The following is a 19,412-nucleotide window of genomic DNA, read 5'->3' as shown; positions in this document are numbered from 1 at the left end:
AGTGAATTTGATTGACAACAAAGGAGGCTCAATTTTAAAGCGGTACTGCAAATGTGAACTTCAGAGGGGCAAATTGCATCGATCAAGTAAAGGGTAGTATGAACGTCTTTTTGGGCAGATTCGGAATGGGGGCAACTGGATCTGCCCAGTTCTATCCAGGGCAAATGGGCTAGTGAGAATGGGGCCTTAGTCTTTTGCTAACATAACACTTTTAAATGCAGATGAATGCCTCCTAAAGAAAGCACATATTTGGTGGTTGAATTATTACACATGGATATACATGATGCATGGGTATATATGGATATCTTCAAGTATGATTGAAGATATGCATTCACTATATATACTCTGCAGTTTAACCCTACATGAGCGAATATGGTTTCCTGTAAACAAATGTGCCAGCAAGAGGAATTTCTTCTAGATTGTACTCAACAAATAAATAAGGTATTTCTCACATGAAAAAAGATTTATATGTAGAGGTGTGCTAGAAGAGATGAACAAACCAAACATGTTTAAATAAATAAATAAATAAATAAAACTTATGTCTGTTCAATGAGTTTTTAGAGAAGCAGCTGCACCATCTCATTCATCTTCTATATGTAGGAGATTTACCAGTTATATAATTGCCATTGGAAAGCCGTTTGCTTATAAAAAATAAAATGTTCTGAATAGAATTGCCTTCGCCAGCCTGATGCTCTTAGATGTGTTGAACTATACCTCTCATCATTCCCTGTCAGCTTTTGAAGAGGTATGCTGTGGCTAATTGAGATCATGCATACTGAGCATATCAATAGCTGAAAAACAGGCAAACATGAAGTATTTATTTATGCATTTATTTACATGCTTACATATTGCATTGCATGCTAATATCTGCATGGTAACATCTGCTCATGTAGTGTTTGTAAGAACTTTATTGGACATTGGACTGGAGTGCCTGGTCACACTGTAGGTTAACCTGACACAGGCCTGAAGATGGTGGGAGGGTGGCGGCGGCGGGGGGGGGGGGGGGGCTGGCGGTTTAACATTACGTGTAGTTGGAGTTGAATTGGAGCTGGAATGAAGGAAGGGTAAATTTCAAGGAGAGTTAAAAATTTACAGAGTGAGCCAGGTTGGTGGTTGTCATAAATGAGACCCTTGACAATGCAGCTATTCCTTCCTGTTGTTTAACTTAGAGCTATATTGTTTCATTAATTGGACTGTCTTTATCTCAGCTATGAATCTGCAAGAACTGTGAAAACATACATGCATGTCCATGTTTGGAGTCACTTTAGGTTATTTTTCATGAAATCCAAGGGAGGCTTTAGAACAGCAGGTAAGGTAGTTGACAGGATTGCCACTGGAAAGCCTTTTGCTTATAGAAATAATAAATGAGTGATGTAGAAGGCACTTACAATCTAAATTGCTATGGGCAGTGTTACCTGCTTTGGAGGTTAAAAATAATATCCTGAAATATTTAGATTGATTTTGATTGCTCTGGCCCTAAAATGCATAATCACAACCCTCCCAAAGATTCCAACAACAAGCCCAGAAAATCTTGGCTCCACTGCCTCAACACATGCTAGAAAACAAACACATCCAGTTTCAATTATGAGAAATGGCATGCATCAGTGGCGACAACCTGCTCCTCCCTACTAAGTGAGGGCATAAGGTAGCCAAAGCTAAACATATTTAAGTCTCACTCATTTTAGATAAGCATGTAATTAAGCTCGCAATGGAATAAAAGTGACTTTGGCTGGACTGTGCCCTAATTCTTTTTCAGTGACTCAGGTAGAAGGAGCTGTGCTAAGGCTGTGTATATCCATTATTAAAATGTTATTGACCACCCATTTGGGATAAATACACTGTGTTCCTGTAATTTAAAAAAATCCACAAGGTACACAGAACCAAGACATAATTCAGGTTATACAGTATGATCTTCAGGGCATTTCCAGTCATGTGCATCTATCCTTTGGTATGGCTTCTTACTTAACATCAATCTGCACTACCCAAAGATCTTAATTATGATTGCATTGTGAAACTAAAATGATTTATTAAACTGTGACAAACACCAATGCAATAGGAAGTGCAGTTTTTGTACAGTGCACCCTTTACATTTGCTAAGTTTAGGGGCCCAGGACCCACGCTCCCTGAAAGTGGAAAATCTGCAAATTAAAAAAAAATATTTTTACAGCTCTCTAGGAATCTTTAGGTCCTCCGGGGCAACTCTGTGGTCAACACCTGCTGGACGTTGACCATAGAATTGCACTGGAGGACTTACAAAAGCCTTAAGAAGTGTCTTTTGGCAGAAGTTGATGGCAGAATCAAGCTGAGAGGACCTAGAGATTACATATTAACCAAATCCATGAATAATAAAATCCTCAAAAGTCAAAGCCACAAATGTGGAGGGTTGACTGTACTATGCTTTATGCAGAGTAGTGTACATCAGACCCAGTGAGGTTTCATCTTTTGCTAAAGAGTTGTACTGAAACTAATGTACCATTTAATCTTTTTAAGTAAGTGAGTTCTTCTGTTTATATTATTTATTTATTGTTTGTAAGACAGAACATTTTCCAAGGTCATCCACACTGACCAAATAGATTTCCATAGTCCAACATTCAAACCACTGTTAATTAGTGATCTAGTTGTCACCCAAATACTTCCAAGAACCAGTAGATATGTTCAGGAGGAAGACATGAATCATTTAGGCAGCTTTCAGAGTATTTTATCTTATAAATTAATTCTAGAATCATACCATATCAGAGTTCCTTTAGGTCTCATATGTCTCATATGGTAACTTTTCTAGATTCTTTATTAAGACATCTCAGCATTTTGGAACTATGGTTGACATGTACTCCAGTTAAAAATAAGGGATGGTGAGCTTTTATATTTTTGAATTAATTTGTGCAAATGAATAGCCTTGTATTCATCACCCATTTAACTAAGATAATTTTTTTGCTAAACCCAGAATAAAGATTACATTTCAAATCGACTGTGAACCTGCTTTGCTTTTGTTTTGTTATAGTTGGTAATCAAATCCAATTTACTATGACCAAGGGTCATCCTTTTTTCATCTCTGTATATGTTGCTCTTGTTTTCTCTTGTTGAATCATCAGAGAAACCAGAGGAGCTAAGAATTGGGGGTTTTGACCCACTATTTAGTGATTTAGTTGGCTTGTAAATGAGATCTAGTTTGCTGTATCCATGAGCTGCTGTTTTTTCATTGTTCTGTATGTTGCCTTCCATGGGTTGAGTGGTATAAAGGTACTTCTTGTTGCCCTTTGTTTCAGTGTTGTCAGGCCGAAACTGCAAATCATATCCATTTCTTGTATTGTCACCTAGTATTGGTGAAGATACTGAAAGAAAAGTTGTTTTAAGTCGTGGCAGATTAGATGTATCGTTGAATTGATACTTTAATTTAGCTGAAGTACTGCAACTAGAATCTGATAACTCCCTGGGCTGGTATTTCAAGTTACTAAGACCCAGTAAGCCTGAAATGTTATGTGTTTCATTTGGAGTTAGTTCTTTCTTGTTACAGAGTACCTTGGATGTTGCCTGGTTTAAATATGGTGATCTCTTTATGCTCCCCATGCTTAAATTGGAGAGGCTACTTGCGGGGCTTGTGGTTTCACTTTCATTTTGTTGAACTCCCTTTAAAACTTGCTCACAGTTCTGCAAACGTTTGTGTGAAGTGGATGTGGACCTTTCAGCGGTGGCGATACTGAGTTGATTCACAGATCTGGATTCAGCATATATGCACCGAAACTCTCTGTCAAAATGTTCAACAATTTTTCCTCTGAAGTGTATTACCAGGCCTGTGTGGACCTGGCTGCACAGCCATGTAAAACTGAAAAAGAAAAGATTCAGAGGCAGCATGAAACATCAATAAATTATTATTCTATCTTCAAATACAGTGGGCACTTCCCTTACACAGGGGATCCAGACCCCGCCCCCCGTGTAAGGCAAAAAACGCGTATGCTCAAGCCCCATTAAAAACAATGGGGCTCGTGCACAAAGCATGGCGCGGTGCACACGCCATTTTTTTTATTACAGTCCGGCTTCAGCGTAAACTGAAAGCTGTGTATGGTGCACTGTATTGTTTGCCTTGAAAAACTATGTAAGTAGATTGGACAGGAATAGTAATTTATTTACGCGCACGTGTGTTGAAAAATGGAGCAAATTGAGGATCGGTATCTCAAGATGGGTTCACACACATTATATCCATTAGGCAATACTAGAAGCTATTACTTGGACATACAAACAAGCTGCTAAAGGTAAGTTATTACAGAATGTGGTTTCCAAGCATCTCTACAACAAAAATGAGGAACAACCTGAAAGGCAGCTATGAATGTTCTCAGTTATATGTTCCATTAAGTGGATCCAGACTCAGGTGTGAACATCTAGGCTGGTGGAAGCAGATTTCCCTGTCCCTTTTCCACATGGCAATTCCTCTGAAAAGGCTATAGTGCTGGGGGACCCTGCTGAATGAGATGAAGGATAGGATAAGGGAAAGAGAATGAATCCCCGAAAGTGAGTGTAGCCAGTCTGTTCATGGAAGGAAGATCCTGAATCCAAAATGTCAGGGAAAATTCAGGAATCACCTAGACCCAATAAGGCCAGGACTCCTGGATTTATCTTATCTTTGTATCCCAGATTTGCCCTCTAAATTTATCTTTATAGTTCTCTGGACAGTACTGTAAGAAAAGACCACTGAAACAAGGTTAGATCCTACCACTTGGCAACTCTAGGTGGCATGCATAGGCAGTAGATTGTAGTTGACTGCAGCTGCAGATGGGACTAGCCTGGATTTTTCCCATTCTAGCTTGAAGCATTGTTCAGAGTTAGGGGTCAGGGAAAAACAGATGATATGCTATAAGACCTGAATAACCCCTTATGAAAGTTTAGCCCATCAGCTAGTTTTCAGTGCTAGGGATTAGGGCAGTGGTTCTTGAATGGTGGGATGAGAACCCCAGGTGGGGACATAAGACTTGTTCAAGGGGCGCATACAAGACTTGGAGACTTTGATCCCCCCTCCTTTGACTCTTCCCAAACTTTTTAATACATAAAATTTACACGTGTTGAGTTGAATATTGAATATATTGAAATAAAACCATTCTAATTTGAATCATGTTATTTCCTTATAAAATGTTAAAATTCACACATTCATGTGTGAATTAAAATATTTTCATTCATTTACAATACTCTGTCAAGGAGGGGGGCACAACATCCACATGTAATTGTAAAGGGGAGAGGGTCCCAAGGATAAAAAGTTTGCATGCCACTGGACCAGGGCGGGGGGGGGGGGGAGTAATAGAAAGACTGTGACCTTATGCAAAGGCCTTCCTTCTTCAGGTTATTACCAAAGCTAACCTTTATAATCAGCTAGTAGTTGTGAGGCAAGAGTAAATCAGCCACAGCTGCTGCCCATTGCAGCTGCTCACTTTGGAAGAAGACTCAATGAACCAAGGGGCTCAACAGCTGGGCATTTCCAGAACAGAACTCATGGCTTTTTATAATTTAGGAATGGTGTAGAAAAAGGAATTTCAGGAGTTGCAAATTTCTGCATCCATTAAAATGTTTACTGCTACAGAAATAGTAATGGTACAAATGATTTCTTCCCTTTTCATTTTTTTTAATGGAGGGAGAATGTGAAAGAAATATGTTTGGGTGGAATAAACTAAGAAGTGCTGTCCTGCCCATGAATTCTGGCATCTGCTGTATGGAAAGCTTTAAATATTTCATCAAAGGTATGTGTGGTAACATTTGCTGGATAAACTGTTTTGTTTCCAAGTGCATTTGACAATGGCAGGTTTGACTGCCAGATTACTTGTTGACAAAGTAATATTATAATCCTTCCTGTTAAAAGGTATACCAAAAGGAAGTGCCATTTTGGAAGGGAATCTTGATGTACACTTTAAATGTCTTCATACTGTGGGAACATTTAATGAAGTTGGCAGATTGCCTGTTAAATCAAATGGAAGGACAAGGAGAAGGCTACTATTAAAGCTTTCCCAATAACCTGAATGCTGATGAGTCAGATTAGATTGGGTGGTTGGACAAATGACAGTGAGTGATATCAGTCAAGCAAATTTGTTTTTGTAGGTTCTTTTAGTGAAACTATTTCATATAAGCAAATCCAATAGAATGGCATGCATGGCCAAGTAACAATGGCATGCAGATACAAAGGGAGATAAGAAAGCTATACTTTGTGTGCATATGTGCCTTCAATCACCTGTTAACTTCTGGTGACTCCATGATTTCATAGAGCTTAGGCAAGGAGTACTCAGAGGTGGTTTTGCCAGTTTCTACCTATAAAATATTGCCGACAACACCTGATATTCCTTGACAGTTTCCCATCCAAGAACTAACAGGGCTGACCCTGCTTAGCTTCCAAGATCGGAGAGGATGTGGTGCCTTGAAATAAAGAACAATCACATCCCAAAAGAAAGGGAGCATGTAAATGAAGAAGTTTGCATCAGTCTTCTGTGTCTCCATTGTGTAGAGGTTTGGGCCACTGAACCTGGAAATATATTTTTGACTATAATTCTCAGAATTCTCAGAGTTGTACTTCCAAAAAGGAAGTGTTCCAAACTCTGTTATAGTCTATATGTACAACTGTGTATTTAAAAGTACATTGTGAAGATCCAGTTTTAGTCACAAAACTTGTGAAGATAAAAAGGAGGGACTGTGTATACAACCCTCAGTTCCTCAGAGGTAAGGTGGGACAAAATATAATGTGAAAAATAGATCCAATGACATTCAGAATTTATTCAAAATTAAATTCCAGTATGATCAGTGGAGTTTATTTCTAATAAATCTGTTTAGAATTTTAGCCCTTAAGTTCTTTCACAAGAGACAAATAAATTCAGACACCTCACAGAAGTAAAGCAGTAATATGAAATAATCTTATTTTTCAAAGTTGCTTTAAAAACTGCATATTAGAGGACATGTTATCTATATGCCCAGGTTTCAAAACAACATCATTAATGCTCTCTCCAAAAGATATTCCTTGCATGCAAGAGCATCCTCAGACACATTATTCATGATTTCTCACCTATATGTTCCTGCAAGGACTTGTTCACAGTCTATCAGCACAAATTTCTCAAGTGCTTGTCCTGTAAGCTTCTTGCCAGCTTTACTATAGTATGTGTCTCCGCTCACACAGCGTATGCGCATGTTCTGAAATGGGAAGCAGAAGGTGGAATAGAGATTTAAAAATTGCCAAGTCAGATGTCCTTTCCTTTCTGAAGTGAACTTATATATGTATGTAATGTATAAACAATGTGAAACCTGCAACTGGCTGCTGTTGCAATATGTATCTCAATAAATATCTAAATGAATCATAAGGAAAAGTTTCTATAAAATCCAGAATTTATGGCATTTCATCAACATTAACAATACCTGTCTGTACATCTTGCTCACAGGATATATAATCACAGCCTAAGTAAACTAAATACAGGATAAGGTATAACAGTTGCTGGGGGTATGGGAGGACCAGAAACTGATCTGCTTCATGGGGTGGGGGATGTTTTGGAAATACCTTATGGATATAAAATACTGCAGAGCATTTCTAGCACCCAGACTACTGTATTTCAATCACTCCTAGCCTGTGTTTGAATACTGGAAAGTTATTGTAGCTGAAAACAGCTAGAATGCAATGAGGGTCAGTGTGGCATAGTGTTTGGAATGTTGAACTATAGAGTTTATCACATGGGAGGTATTCCGTGCAAAAATGGGATTTAAAGTGGAACACCCCCCCCCCCCGCAAAAGTGGATTTATTATCAGACAACATCTGGGTTAACACAACATTAACCCGGACAGAAAGTAGAAAAGACATGCCACGCAAAAGTGCAATTGATTTTCAGATGATGTCACTGTTAAGGTAAATTAACACAACATTAACCAAGCTAGAAAGTAGACAAAAGGCAATTTGTTTTACTTCCGGAAAATCCCAAAAGTAAAAATAATAAAGTTTTGTTGATTTTCTAGCCAGTTTAATGTTGCATTAACCCCAAGGTATCTGAAAATCAATCACACTTTTCTGTGTCTTCTTGGGTTTTGGGGGGGGGTTTAAATCCGTTTTAAATCCCGTTTCTGCATGGGATGCCTCCCATGTGATAAACTCCTACGACTCTGGGGACTAGGATTTGATTCGACCTTAGCCATGAAACCCACTGGGTGACCTTAGACAAGTCACATACTCTCAGGGAAGGTAATGGCAAACCTTCTCTGAACCAACCTTGCCAAGAAAACCCTGTGATAGGGTCATCTTAGCGTCACCATAAGTCAGAAATGGCTTGAAGGCACACAACAACAACAATGAAATATTGCCAAAGGAGGAGGGAACATAACATGAACCTCTCACTGTAAGAGAATGCTACTTTTTAGAAGAGCATGTAAGATCTGCTCAGATTGACAAAAAGAGTATGGGTTAAGGAAGGTAGTCAATTTGTTTATTTAAAAAATTAAAATAGGTGTTGGATCAGAGGAACTAGGACTGATTCACCAGGGTAATAACTATTTTCTAATTGCTCAAGAAGGTTATGTGGAAAATCCACACCCTTATTTATACAAGACAAAGGAAAAAATAGGCATAATGGCTGTAGGCCTTTTGTTTCAAAGTTGGATCTGCCTTAGGCATGTATAAAGTTATGTGCTAAGTTATGGGTCTATATGTCACTTTTTTTTAAGAGCAAAGAAAATGCTCTGGCAAGGGGCTGAATCACCATAGCACCTATCTTTTACTTCCCCAGTCTTTCCTCCTTGGACGCTGTTCTTCTCAGCTGAGTTCCACTAAAAGCTAAGAAGTGAGCCTGCCTAGTAGAAAAATACTTGTGGGAAAACAATGCTTCAGTTCCTCTAGCTTTGCTCCCTTTGGGTTAAAAACTAAACACCTTCTTCCACATAGAGGAAACTAGTCAAATGTTCCTAGCTGCATCACATCCAATATTGTCCAACAGTGGAAGGAGAAAACCATATAGAGCTTTTCATACCCCTTTTGACTCCCACATTATTGTCTTTTTGTTGGGAAGCAAAGACTTAAAAACCTGGCAAGGAGTTTAACAGATAAGATGGTTTGCTATTGAAGGGGGCTATATGGCTGGCTGCTTACTATTATTTTTATTCTGCTTTTAATTGCCTTTTAAGTTTATGGCCTTATTTTGTTCTTCATGTCTATTTTCTTATGCTTAGCCACTTGGCAGAAAATCAAGCTGTAAGAAATAAATAAATACAATTTTGTTCAATCCTATACATGTTCATTTCATGGATAACTCAGATGCCACATACCACACACATTTTTCCACATTACTTTCAACATAGTATCATTCAGCAGATCCAGTTCACATTTTAAAGTATTTGTTACTATGGTAATGTACCACAATTTGTAAATGGAGATGCCTTCATAACCTGAAAATAGCTTCCCTACTTTTCTCTGTCAGGGTTCTGTATATTTAACTGGCAAAAAGCAGGCAAAAATTAAATTCATGAGGTTTCCCCTGTCAATGCACCATCTTGAAAAAAGCCAAACCATCTGTCTGAATATCTATTTAGCATTGAGTTCCTTTAAAAAGAAAACAGTGGGTCATGAGGATGTATCTATATGATTACTGATATTATACCAGGACATTACCACACAAGCCCCACTCTCACAGCAGTCAAACCAGTTTTTTAAAAAAATGTAAACATATCACTTTCAGAGCATCAATCGCTGCACATATTCTCAGTCATGTAACTGTAACTGCTACTGTCATTGTGCTCTCTTCCCAACTCCTCCTTAACCTTGCTTCTCTTTCCAGCATGCTTTTCGATTATTTTATTTTATTTTCACTTTTTTAATGCAAGTCCAGAACTCTGTTACTGCGAGTTTATTTTAAACTAAAATAAAAAATAAAAATAAAGGGAATCAGGCTGCTTGGGAACCGTGAGGGGAGAGAGGAAGGGACACTGACAAGACATGACTACCAATCTCACGACTGCCCTGGCAGCAACATTTGACACCTGGGGACTTGTGCCATTGCAAAGTCATTGATGAGTTTCCACTGTCAATGAAACGGGATGCAGTAGCTACAGGTCGAGGACGGAGCAGTCATAGGTTGGAAGCATTGTTGTGCAATACATATGACCAAAGCCACTTTTTTCCTGGTCTAATTGTGGTTTTAAAGCTGTGTATTAATCATCCCAATTTAAATGACACCCTCCCCCCACACACATCACTTCATCCATCTATCAGTCACTCCTGAGATTTGAAGTTTGATTAATTGTAGGAGGAAAGGGAGGTACTGATGAGAACAACAATTCACTTTGGCTAAATAAACAGCTTCTCCTCTCAGTCAGGGTAAATATGAACTCCAATTAGTTTCAGATATAAATGTGCTCATCTTTATTTTGCATGTTTCATCACACATTATTTTATCTTTGCCCTTAATTTCTAACAAAATCAAAAAACCTACTGGGAAGTCATCCATTGTGAGGTTCATTTTATTGCACATTTCAGAAAAGTAGCTCAGGTTTTTTCCATCAAGGATCAGGTAGACAGGAACATGTCGTTTGCTTGAAGCTTCCATTAGATCACTGAGTATTTCCATATCTGTGAAGAGATCCATCATAATTGCAATCACCTACACAGATGGGAGGGAAAAGAAAGCTGTTTTAGAAAGGCAAGAACTGAACTTGTGCTATTAAAATATGACACAGGAACAAACAAGAAAGACCCAGGGATTCAGGCTGCAGCCTTATTTGCCCTTACATGCTAAACCCATTGAAAACTACTGCATATAAGTTATTACTATTGTCATTTATTTCTGTAGTGCCATCAATGCACATGATGCACCTCTTTCTTCCAAGTATAGTCCTGCTTTATGTATGATATTTTTGGCCTATAGGTTAAACAGATAAGGTGATAAGATGTAGCCTTGTCTGACCCCCTTGCCAATTGGAAATTCTGTTCCTCCATATTCTGTCCTAATAGTAAACTCTTGTCCTGAATACAGGTTACACACAGGACAATCAAATGTTGTGGAACACCCCTTTCTTTAAGAATGATCAATAGGTTTTCATGATTTACACAATCAAAAGTTTTGCTATGATCTATGGTTGCATCCACACTGCAGAAATAATCCAGTTTGTCACCACTTTAACTGCCATGGCTCAGTGCTATGGAATTCTGGGAACTGTAATTTGTTATGGCACCAGACCCCTCTGACAGTGTACATGTATTAAGAAGCATCGGTCAGTTAAGGCTCTCCTATCATAACTGCTTCAGCTGTGAAGGTGTTTGCCACATGTAATCTTATCTTTGATATTTGTAGTTGCACAGAATGTTGAATTCCACAATGTGTGCCTTTCTTATCCCAGTGCTAGAGTGATAAGTAGCCAGACATCATTACATGTATCTATTCTTTTTAATTTTTAGGGATACAAGGACCCCTTAACAAATTCTGATTATGGTAATCCTGTTGCCAAAACAAGCTTCTTTTTAGCATTGTGTTCAGTTTCCTGGATGGTTTTATAATGACAACATTCCACTGAACAACTCTGTTACTGATCTGAACCATGCATGTCAATTACCATGTGTATTTGTACCAAATGAGACTATACTAGTCCTCCACCCTTTGCATGTGTTTGCAGTTTTCTCCTAAAGGGAACACACAGTCCTTGCCAGTTTTTCCATTTTCATTATGGACTAATGTAAGCCCAGCCTGCCCCTGCAGCAGATTAGGTAGGGAAATTCTGAGAGAAGTGAATGAATTGTATCCCTTCAGACTTCACACAGAAGCATCATATTTTAAAATGTTTCCTCTAAACAAAACACTGCCTGCAAATAGAAAAGCAGTAAAGGGTGATGTGAAACCTTTCTTCTCTATTTAGAAGGAATGTATTATCTGGGTGGAGCAATTGAAAGTGGTATTTCACCCCTCCCTTGCAGTCTGAAGAGATGTAATAGTAGTTTTTTGCCCAGAAAATAACCCTGGCTTACCTTTCCCGGTTTGAATCCTCTTCCAGGATGCAGCTGGGTATTATCATTCCAAAATTCATTGCTGATGCCACTGGCCAAGTGCAGCCCAGCTCCCAGGTGCACTTTGGCAGCCATTTTTCAAAGCTGGAAGTTTTCTGGCTTTGAAAAGCGGCATCTGGGAGCCAGACTGCAGGTGGGCGGCATTGGCACCAAATTTGGAGTTCTGTTGGTGTGATAATACCTGGCTGAATCCTGGAAGAGGATTCAAACCAAAAAAGTTAAGCTGGGTTTTTTTGATGTGTGAAAAACTGGCGGGATACAAACCGCCATATAGTACGTATTCTATACGTACTAGGGTTAGGAAGGGGCGGTGCTTCCGCATCCCCCTAACCCTAGTACGTATAGAATACGTACAAGATGGCGGCGCCCCTTCCACATGGGCGCGCCATCTTTACGTACTGGACGCATAGCGTCCAGATGTGTCGCGGCGCCTATGATGTCGCGAATGCGCCCAGACGCACCTCGCGACATCATAGAGGCGCCGCAAAAAGAAGCTCCGAAATGGAGCTTCTTTTTTGCTCCGTGCGGGAGCCGCGCGGTTTGGCTGCTGCGGCTCCCGCGCAGAGCAAATGGCGCCGGCGGGAGACTGCCGCAAAGCGGAGGTCTGTATCCCGCCACTGATTTAATCTAATTAGAATTGTGCTACCTCATTCTGCTGCATAGATAGACAAAATTTATACCCTCTTTCTAAAGAAAGGTAGAGTTATTCCTGGTCTCTGGATATTTGTCCTGACAGATTTTGCTATTTTTGTCAGTAAGAGCAGCCATTCAGATAGGCATGCCTCCCTTTTGTCAGTCTATTTGTCTCGTGTGTTCCTAAGGCAGTGGTTCCCAACCTGTGGGTCGGGACCCCTTTGAGGGGTCGAATGACCCTTTCATGGGGCTCGTCTAAGACCATTGGAAAACACCTACTGGTATTTAATTACAGTTATGAAGTAGCAACGAAAATAATTTCATGGTTTCGGGTCACCACAACATGAGGAACTGTATTAAAGAGTCACGGCATTAGGAAGGTTGGGAACCACTGTCCTAAGGTATTTGTGAAATAATGCAGGAACAAAAGAGGCTTTGTAGGGGAAAACTGGTAGGAGGAGGAGTTATAAACTATTCTTGCATTAACAGATTGATCTCCCCGAAAGCCTACATCACCTGTCTTTTGGAATATTATAAAGTGTTAAGGCCAGGAGAACATCAATGTGTGGGGAAGGATCAAGCCGTCTTATCTCTGCACTTATGAGGAAAATGCAGGGTATCCCTTATCATGTATAATATCAGTTTCAGATTGTATTCATGCAACATCTGTATTTTAATACATTTGGCCCTCCTTATCCACTGATTTTTTTAGCCATGGATTCAAGCATCCACAGCTTGAAAATGTTTTTAAAAAGTATAAATTCGAAATATCACACCTTGATTTTCCATTTTATACAAGGGACACCATTTTGCTATGCCATTATATTTAATGGGACTTGAGCATCTATGAATTTTGTTATTTATAGGGGATCCTGGAACCAAATCCCAGCAGTTAACAAGGGCCCACTGTATTCTGTTTTGTTTGTAGAATATCCCAGATGACAAGGGACATTATCAGACAAGGGAAATTGGAAATATAATCCAATGGCAATCCAAACGCAATCATGGGGTTTAACGTTATTGTGTGATAGACTGCTACATGCAATTTCAGGCAATGGGAAGTCAGTCCGAACACAATCATGGGGTTTCACGTTATTGTGTGAGAGGTGATCACACGTGATTTCAGGCAATGGCAAGCTATTTCTGGGCAATGGGAAGTCAGTTTGAATTCATGTAAATTCGCTGAACTAGTTCTGGCCCCACTTTCTTTTCATTCAAAATTAAGAGAAATTCCTCCCATGTGATAAACTCCAAGGTACATGATAATGCTCTGCAATCTAGACTTATTGTTATTGTATGCCTTCAAATCATTTTTGACTTCTGGCGACCCTATGGCAAACCTATCATAGGGTTTTCTTAGCAGGTTTTTTTCAGAGGACGTTTGCTATTGCCATCCTCTGAGTCAGGGAGTGTGACTTCCCCAAGATTACTCTGGTTCAAAATACAATGTAGAAATAATCCAGTTTGAGATCGCTTTAACTGCCCTGGCTCAGTGCTAAGGTATTCTGGAAACTAGTTTTGTGAGACATTCAGCTTTCTCTGTCAGAGACCTTTGGTGCCACAATAAACTATAATTCCCAAGATTTCCTAGCACTGAGCCAGAGTAGTTGAAGCGATCTCAAACTGGATTGTTTTTGCAGTCTGTTTTGGACCTCAGCATTTTTAATGCTCAAGCAAGGAATCAAATCCTGATCTCCAGGGTCATAGTTCAGTGCTCACACCACTACACCTCACAGGCTCTCAGAGTCTAGACTACCTCCCTAAATATTCAGAAAAGGTTAAATGGAACTACATTATATTGAAATGTATAGGAATTATTTCTACAGAAATGTATGTGAAGATTCAAATCTATTTATAGATCTTTTACAATTCACCATTAACTGATTTTAACAGGTACCCCAATACAAAATACCTTTGGGATTCTTCTGACATAACAAACAGACATAGAGAGGGTAATATTTTGGAATTATTCTTATGAGGGAACACACAAGAAATGTTTTACACTGGAGTGGAAAAAAATGATTATAGCTAGAGTTGCCATTTGTCATAGAAAACTTGGAAAATCCCAGACTAAAAAATGTCCAGGCCAGTTAAAGCAGAGAATCCTGGATTTCTCCTTCATCGCAGGCCAATGAGTGGGTTAAAATGTGGTAGTGGTGATGAAGCACAGAGCCGTGCAAGAAGACTGGCATTGGCAGGAGACTCACCCTGCCCTGCAGGCTTTGGCTGCTACTGCACAGGTGTAACATTGCCATCTTATTTTCTCATTCCCTCCCCAACTTCTCCCGACAAGCCCAGAAGGCGGGAAAGGAAAGAGGTGAGCAGAGATGTCCTTGTGTTGTGTGCTGATTGTGTTGCAGGCTTAAGCCTAGGGCTAGACAGCATGGTGGAACTTTGCTTCCAAACAGCCTTGAGAGCATGAAGGGCCGCTATCTGGGTCTGCCTGGAAGCCTCCCTCTCTTCACACCAGCTAGGGGGGAAATAAGGAAAAAAAAGAACTCTTGGCTAAGTACTGGTACTGAGGTTGAAACACAATAATTAAAAAAGTGCAATGATTAATGTGTTGAATTTGCATGATCAGAATGCAAATTAATTAATATGCATAATTATAATAATTTGCATAATGTGGAAATTAGATGCCCAGAAATGAGGGACTAAAATATGGCAACCCTAATTATGGCAGAAAAATGCCAGAACAGGAATCAGCAGGAATCTGAATACTACTCATAGACCTTTCCCAGAAAAGCCACATGGGTTGGTCATTGTGGTGTAACATTTTCCATATATATTCCTTGACTGACTCATTTCAAAGAACACTCCTGCTTAGAGTCTCTCTCTATTAAGCAGCAATTAAAAGATGGCCAAACAGAAGTTACACGTGGTCCCCAAGGGCCATAATAATTATGATGGAGTACCAGTAATTATTTACTCAATACCTACATGCATATGGAAACTTTTTTTCAAAAGTTGGCAGAGAAAGTTTACATTTTAACGACCCTTCTTTGATTTGTCATATAATATCCAGGACATGATCAAATACATCTGTTGTATAATTTTGAAACCCACACTTCTCATCAGCACTGCCTTTATCGTAAATATTCATATGTGAACCTAACAGATTGTGAGAGTGTCATTGTGCATCAATCCAATTACTTGGATTTCTTAGAATGTTCTCAGTAATACAAGCTGGTCACTCACTGGCTGCTTATGGTCCATGCAAGAATAGTGCCTCATCATTCCATTTCAGGGTATGAAGCCCCCTCAGCTTTAATCACAGGCCTCTTGCCTCAGCTTGTTATTGCATACTGTTCCATACAACCCTTCATAATCAAACCATAAAGCTTAGAGTACAATGAATTCCTTCTTCCATTTATAGCTCTTCCCAAATCCCAAAATCACTTAGGATTGAAATACTAAAAAATATACAGTGCTCCCTCCTCTGCATTTGCTGGGCTTAGGGGTGAAGGTGAAGGTGAAGGTGAAAGACCCTCGTGAATGTGAAGAAACAGCAAATAAAAAAAACCCTCTATTCTTTTTAACCTAAGAGAACACCTCGCTAGGAACCTCTAGGTTGTGCAGTGCAACTCTGTGGTCAACATCTGTCAGAAGCTGGAGGACCTACAAATGCCTAGAGAAGTGTTTCCTCTAGAATGTTTAGATTCTCCAGCACAACTCTATGGTCAACTTCTGGCAGAACTGCATAGGAAGACCTAGAGATTTCTAGCAAGAACATATCAATCAAAACTGTGAACTATCAAAGCCGCAAAAAAAAGAAAAGAAAAAAGCTTGAAATGTGGAGGGCCAACTGTATGACATATCAATATTATATCTAGAGTAATATGAAAAATAGTAATGGACAATACATAAATGATTCCAGTACGCTTTAATTCCCACTGGTTAGTCCTGGCTTCTCCTTTTCTATACATAAAATGTTTTACTTACTGTCTTGGCTTTGCATATTAGTGATCGAAGTATTTCCTTTACGTTATTTGACTTGTCTCTTTGAAAATACAAAGTGACTTCTTGTTGGTCAAATGCTGTGACAGGGGCTGCCTCTGGCCATCCCAGCTCCAGCTGTGGGGGATCAACATCAGACATAAGTGGAAAGTATGTCCCCGATGTGACTCCAGAGAGAAGAGAAGCTCTATCTGCACTATCCTCTCTGGTGAACCCTGATTCTCGGCCCTTAATTGGTGACTCGGTGATGCTTTGGCTGTGTTGGCTCATGTAATCCATATCTAGTGTGGAAAGAAAGGAAAGCTCCTTTTCTTTAGCAATGGCCTGTAGGTAGCCAGCTTCTCCTTGCTCCAGAAAGGCATCCACAGCCAGTCTAGCAGTCTCACTATGCTGCAACATGGAAGGACTGATTTCCTTCCGCCAAGGCTTTTTTAGATCTTCCACTCGACTTTTCAGTTGTCCTGTGGTCCCTTGGGAGTTTCCATAGCCCCTGTGAAGCCAATTCATTGCTTCGGTTGTTGGGTAGCCAAACATATTAATACTTGGTATTCCTTCTGAAAGGAAATTCTTAGGCTGTGTTGCCTCTTGGTTCAGACTCTTAACTTTTCCCAGTCTTGGACAGGCCTTCTTTCTTCCACAATAAAGATCCCAAGTAGACAGCAGTCAAAAGCTGTTTCCTTTGTCCTCAGATTAAACATCCATTTCTTCCAGCTACAAAGCTATCTTCTGAAAAACTTCTCAGGTTGCTCTAAGCTGTCTGCCGAAGCAGAAATAGTTCCTGAAAATTATAGTTGAGGTTGCCTTCTTCATGGAAATATCAAGAAAGATTTCACCATCTTTACAGGAGCTGCTGCTTTTACACGCAGTTCCCCAAGCAATAAGACTTGGTTCTGTTCCCGCCCTGACTAACCCTAAACCAACTTCTCTCTTGCAAGCAAAGCCCTGGAACCTGTTCTGTCAGTTCTTGTGCCTGGAGAGGAAATATGATTGTTGAAACCTGTTCTAGGGTCAATATGGATTTGCATGATAATTACAAACAGACAAAACTGATAAGACAATGTAACAACACTGAACTAATCTGGAGAAGGGATGACGAGCATGACTATGCATTTCTTAGTGGCATTTCTATTTTCTGTCAGATGTTTTAAAAGAGTGGGTTGATTTGCCATAGAGTTTGCACATTTTTGTAACTATGGATAGTGGAGTATGTAGAGAGATCTTGTAGCACATTTGAGACTAACTGAAAGAAAGAAGTTTGCAGAATGAGCCTTTGTAGACTAAAGTCTACTTCCTTAGATGCATAGGATATGGATAGTGAAGTGATTACTCAGGTTCTCCAGCACACTTATATTTTATACATCATCCATAAATCCATACAATTAATCTATGCATACGGTACAATAATTTAATATACAAATATTTGTCTATAGTTAAAATGTGTAATTGTGGCAGCTCTGGAGCTACTACATCTTACTACATTGCTCTGTTTCTGCTAAGAAATAAATTGAAACAAAATAAAGTTTAAAATATGATCTTCTGTTAAATTCCTGAATTGTGAGCAAAGAAATTATGACAGATAACCACCCTCAGACATATTACATCTACAAGAGTGTTTTAAAACATTATTTGCAACTTGTATAATCCAGAATGCAAAAAAAAAGGAATGCGTTTTTTAAGTGTATTAGCCATGCTCATTCCTCCCCTGCATTCAAATGTCATACATGTCAATTTATATATAAACACTGTGTACAAACAGTTATTCAACCATAAGTCCATAATGGACAATTTAGCTGTTTCTCACCATTTGGTTAAAATTTTTGCAGTAACAATCAACTATTATTATTTGTGAGTTTGGCAGCCCACAAGGATCTCATAGTTTCAGTAAAAAAACAAAAACAAAACAACTACAGTCCTATTATCTATCAGGCCAAAATAATAAAAGTTTCATTATCAAATGCAATATGCTTGTATTGTATATTTATTGCTTTATCATATACCCTTATCTGGGCTGCAATAGATCTGTGTTAGTGTTAGGCAAACTGTTCTTCATAATGATCAAATAGCCATGATATTTAGATTTAGGATGCTGAGGTTAGTGTTTTGTCTATGTCTAAGCCATATTAAAGCACAGAATGCATAAATAATTGTGGTTATCACTTTTTATTTATCCATCCTCATTTCATATTATTATCAGGGACAGGTATAGAAATTGCATAGAGACTTTAAAAACCATGACCATGCATGTGCCCAGGGATATTCTGTCTTCTTTTTTACAATTTTCAGCCTTCAATAACAATTTAAAAAACCAAGTCACCATATTATTGTGAGGATAGAGTGGGGAAGAGGAGAGGCATGTACACTGCCTTGGCTTCATTGGAGGGAAGGCAGGATATAAATGTAGTAAACTGAATTAACAAAATAAATAAGAACAGTAATGACCTTACTTAATTGTTACTGCCTGTAATTTTTGCATTTAATTTCCCTGTGACGTCTCTCCTGACCACTACCCTCTCAACCATACTTGATCCCGTGCATCATGACGCTTCATGCATCTAATGAAGTGAATCAGTGTATAATCTCAGTTGAAGCAAGTGACAGAACTGAATGTTCTGATGAACTGTATTCAGATGTTTAATGCTGAAGTCCCCCTTTTGGGAATGGTACACTAAGATGGGCCATACTTTGGTAGATATACAGACCAGAGGAAAAATGTTTATTTGAATCAGTAGTCACAATCTTGGTCCAATAAATTGTTTATCAGTCTGAGATATGATGCTGCACCCTCTCCTCTTTTCTGTCACATGCTTTAAGGACATTTGGCAGTTTTGTTAA

The 19,412-nt window shown here is 39.1% G+C and overlaps 1 protein-coding gene across 1 annotated transcript; it reads right to left on the bottom strand.

The window, feature by feature from the left end:
* Positions 1 to 2,588: 2,588 nt before the first annotated feature.
* On the bottom strand, positions 2,589 to 17,087 carry FAM83C (family with sequence similarity 83 member C). The gene is made up of 4 exons (XM_042464273.1): positions 16,566 to 17,087; positions 10,426 to 10,593; positions 7,028 to 7,152; positions 2,589 to 3,820 (listed from the first exon to the last, which is right to left on the bottom strand). Exons 1-4 carry the CDS (start codon positions 17,085 to 17,087, stop codon positions 2,950 to 2,952), a joined length of 1,686 nt encoding a protein of 561 aa, XP_042320207.1. The 3' UTR covers positions 2,589 to 2,949.
* Between the last annotated feature and the right edge of the window lie 2,325 nt (positions 17,088 to 19,412).

Source organism: Sceloporus undulatus, chromosome 4, assembly GCF_019175285.1.
Source record: "Sceloporus undulatus isolate JIND9_A2432 ecotype Alabama chromosome 4, SceUnd_v1.1, whole genome shotgun sequence".
NCBI lineage: Eukaryota > Metazoa > Chordata > Lepidosauria > Squamata > Phrynosomatidae > Sceloporus > Sceloporus undulatus.
Note: the sequence above shows the minus strand (reverse complement) of the source record. Positions and strands in the feature narration are given on the sequence as shown.

What these genes read in the sequence shown, in the direction of transcription:
- FAM83C (XM_042464273.1), bottom strand. Translation starts at nt 17,087, where the DNA reads ATGAATTGGCTTCACAGGGGCTATGGAAACTCCCAAGGGACCACAGGA. An exon ending in TAATATGCAAAGCCAAGACA is followed by an intron (nt 10,594 to 16,565) that starts GTAAGTAAAACA and finishes CCATCTGTGTAG; the next exon opens with GTGATTGCAATTATGATGGA. An exon ending in GTCCTTGCAGGAACATATAG is followed by an intron (nt 3,821 to 7,027) that starts GTGAGAAATCAT and finishes TTTCTTTTTCAG; the next exon opens with TTTTACATGGCTGTGCAGCC.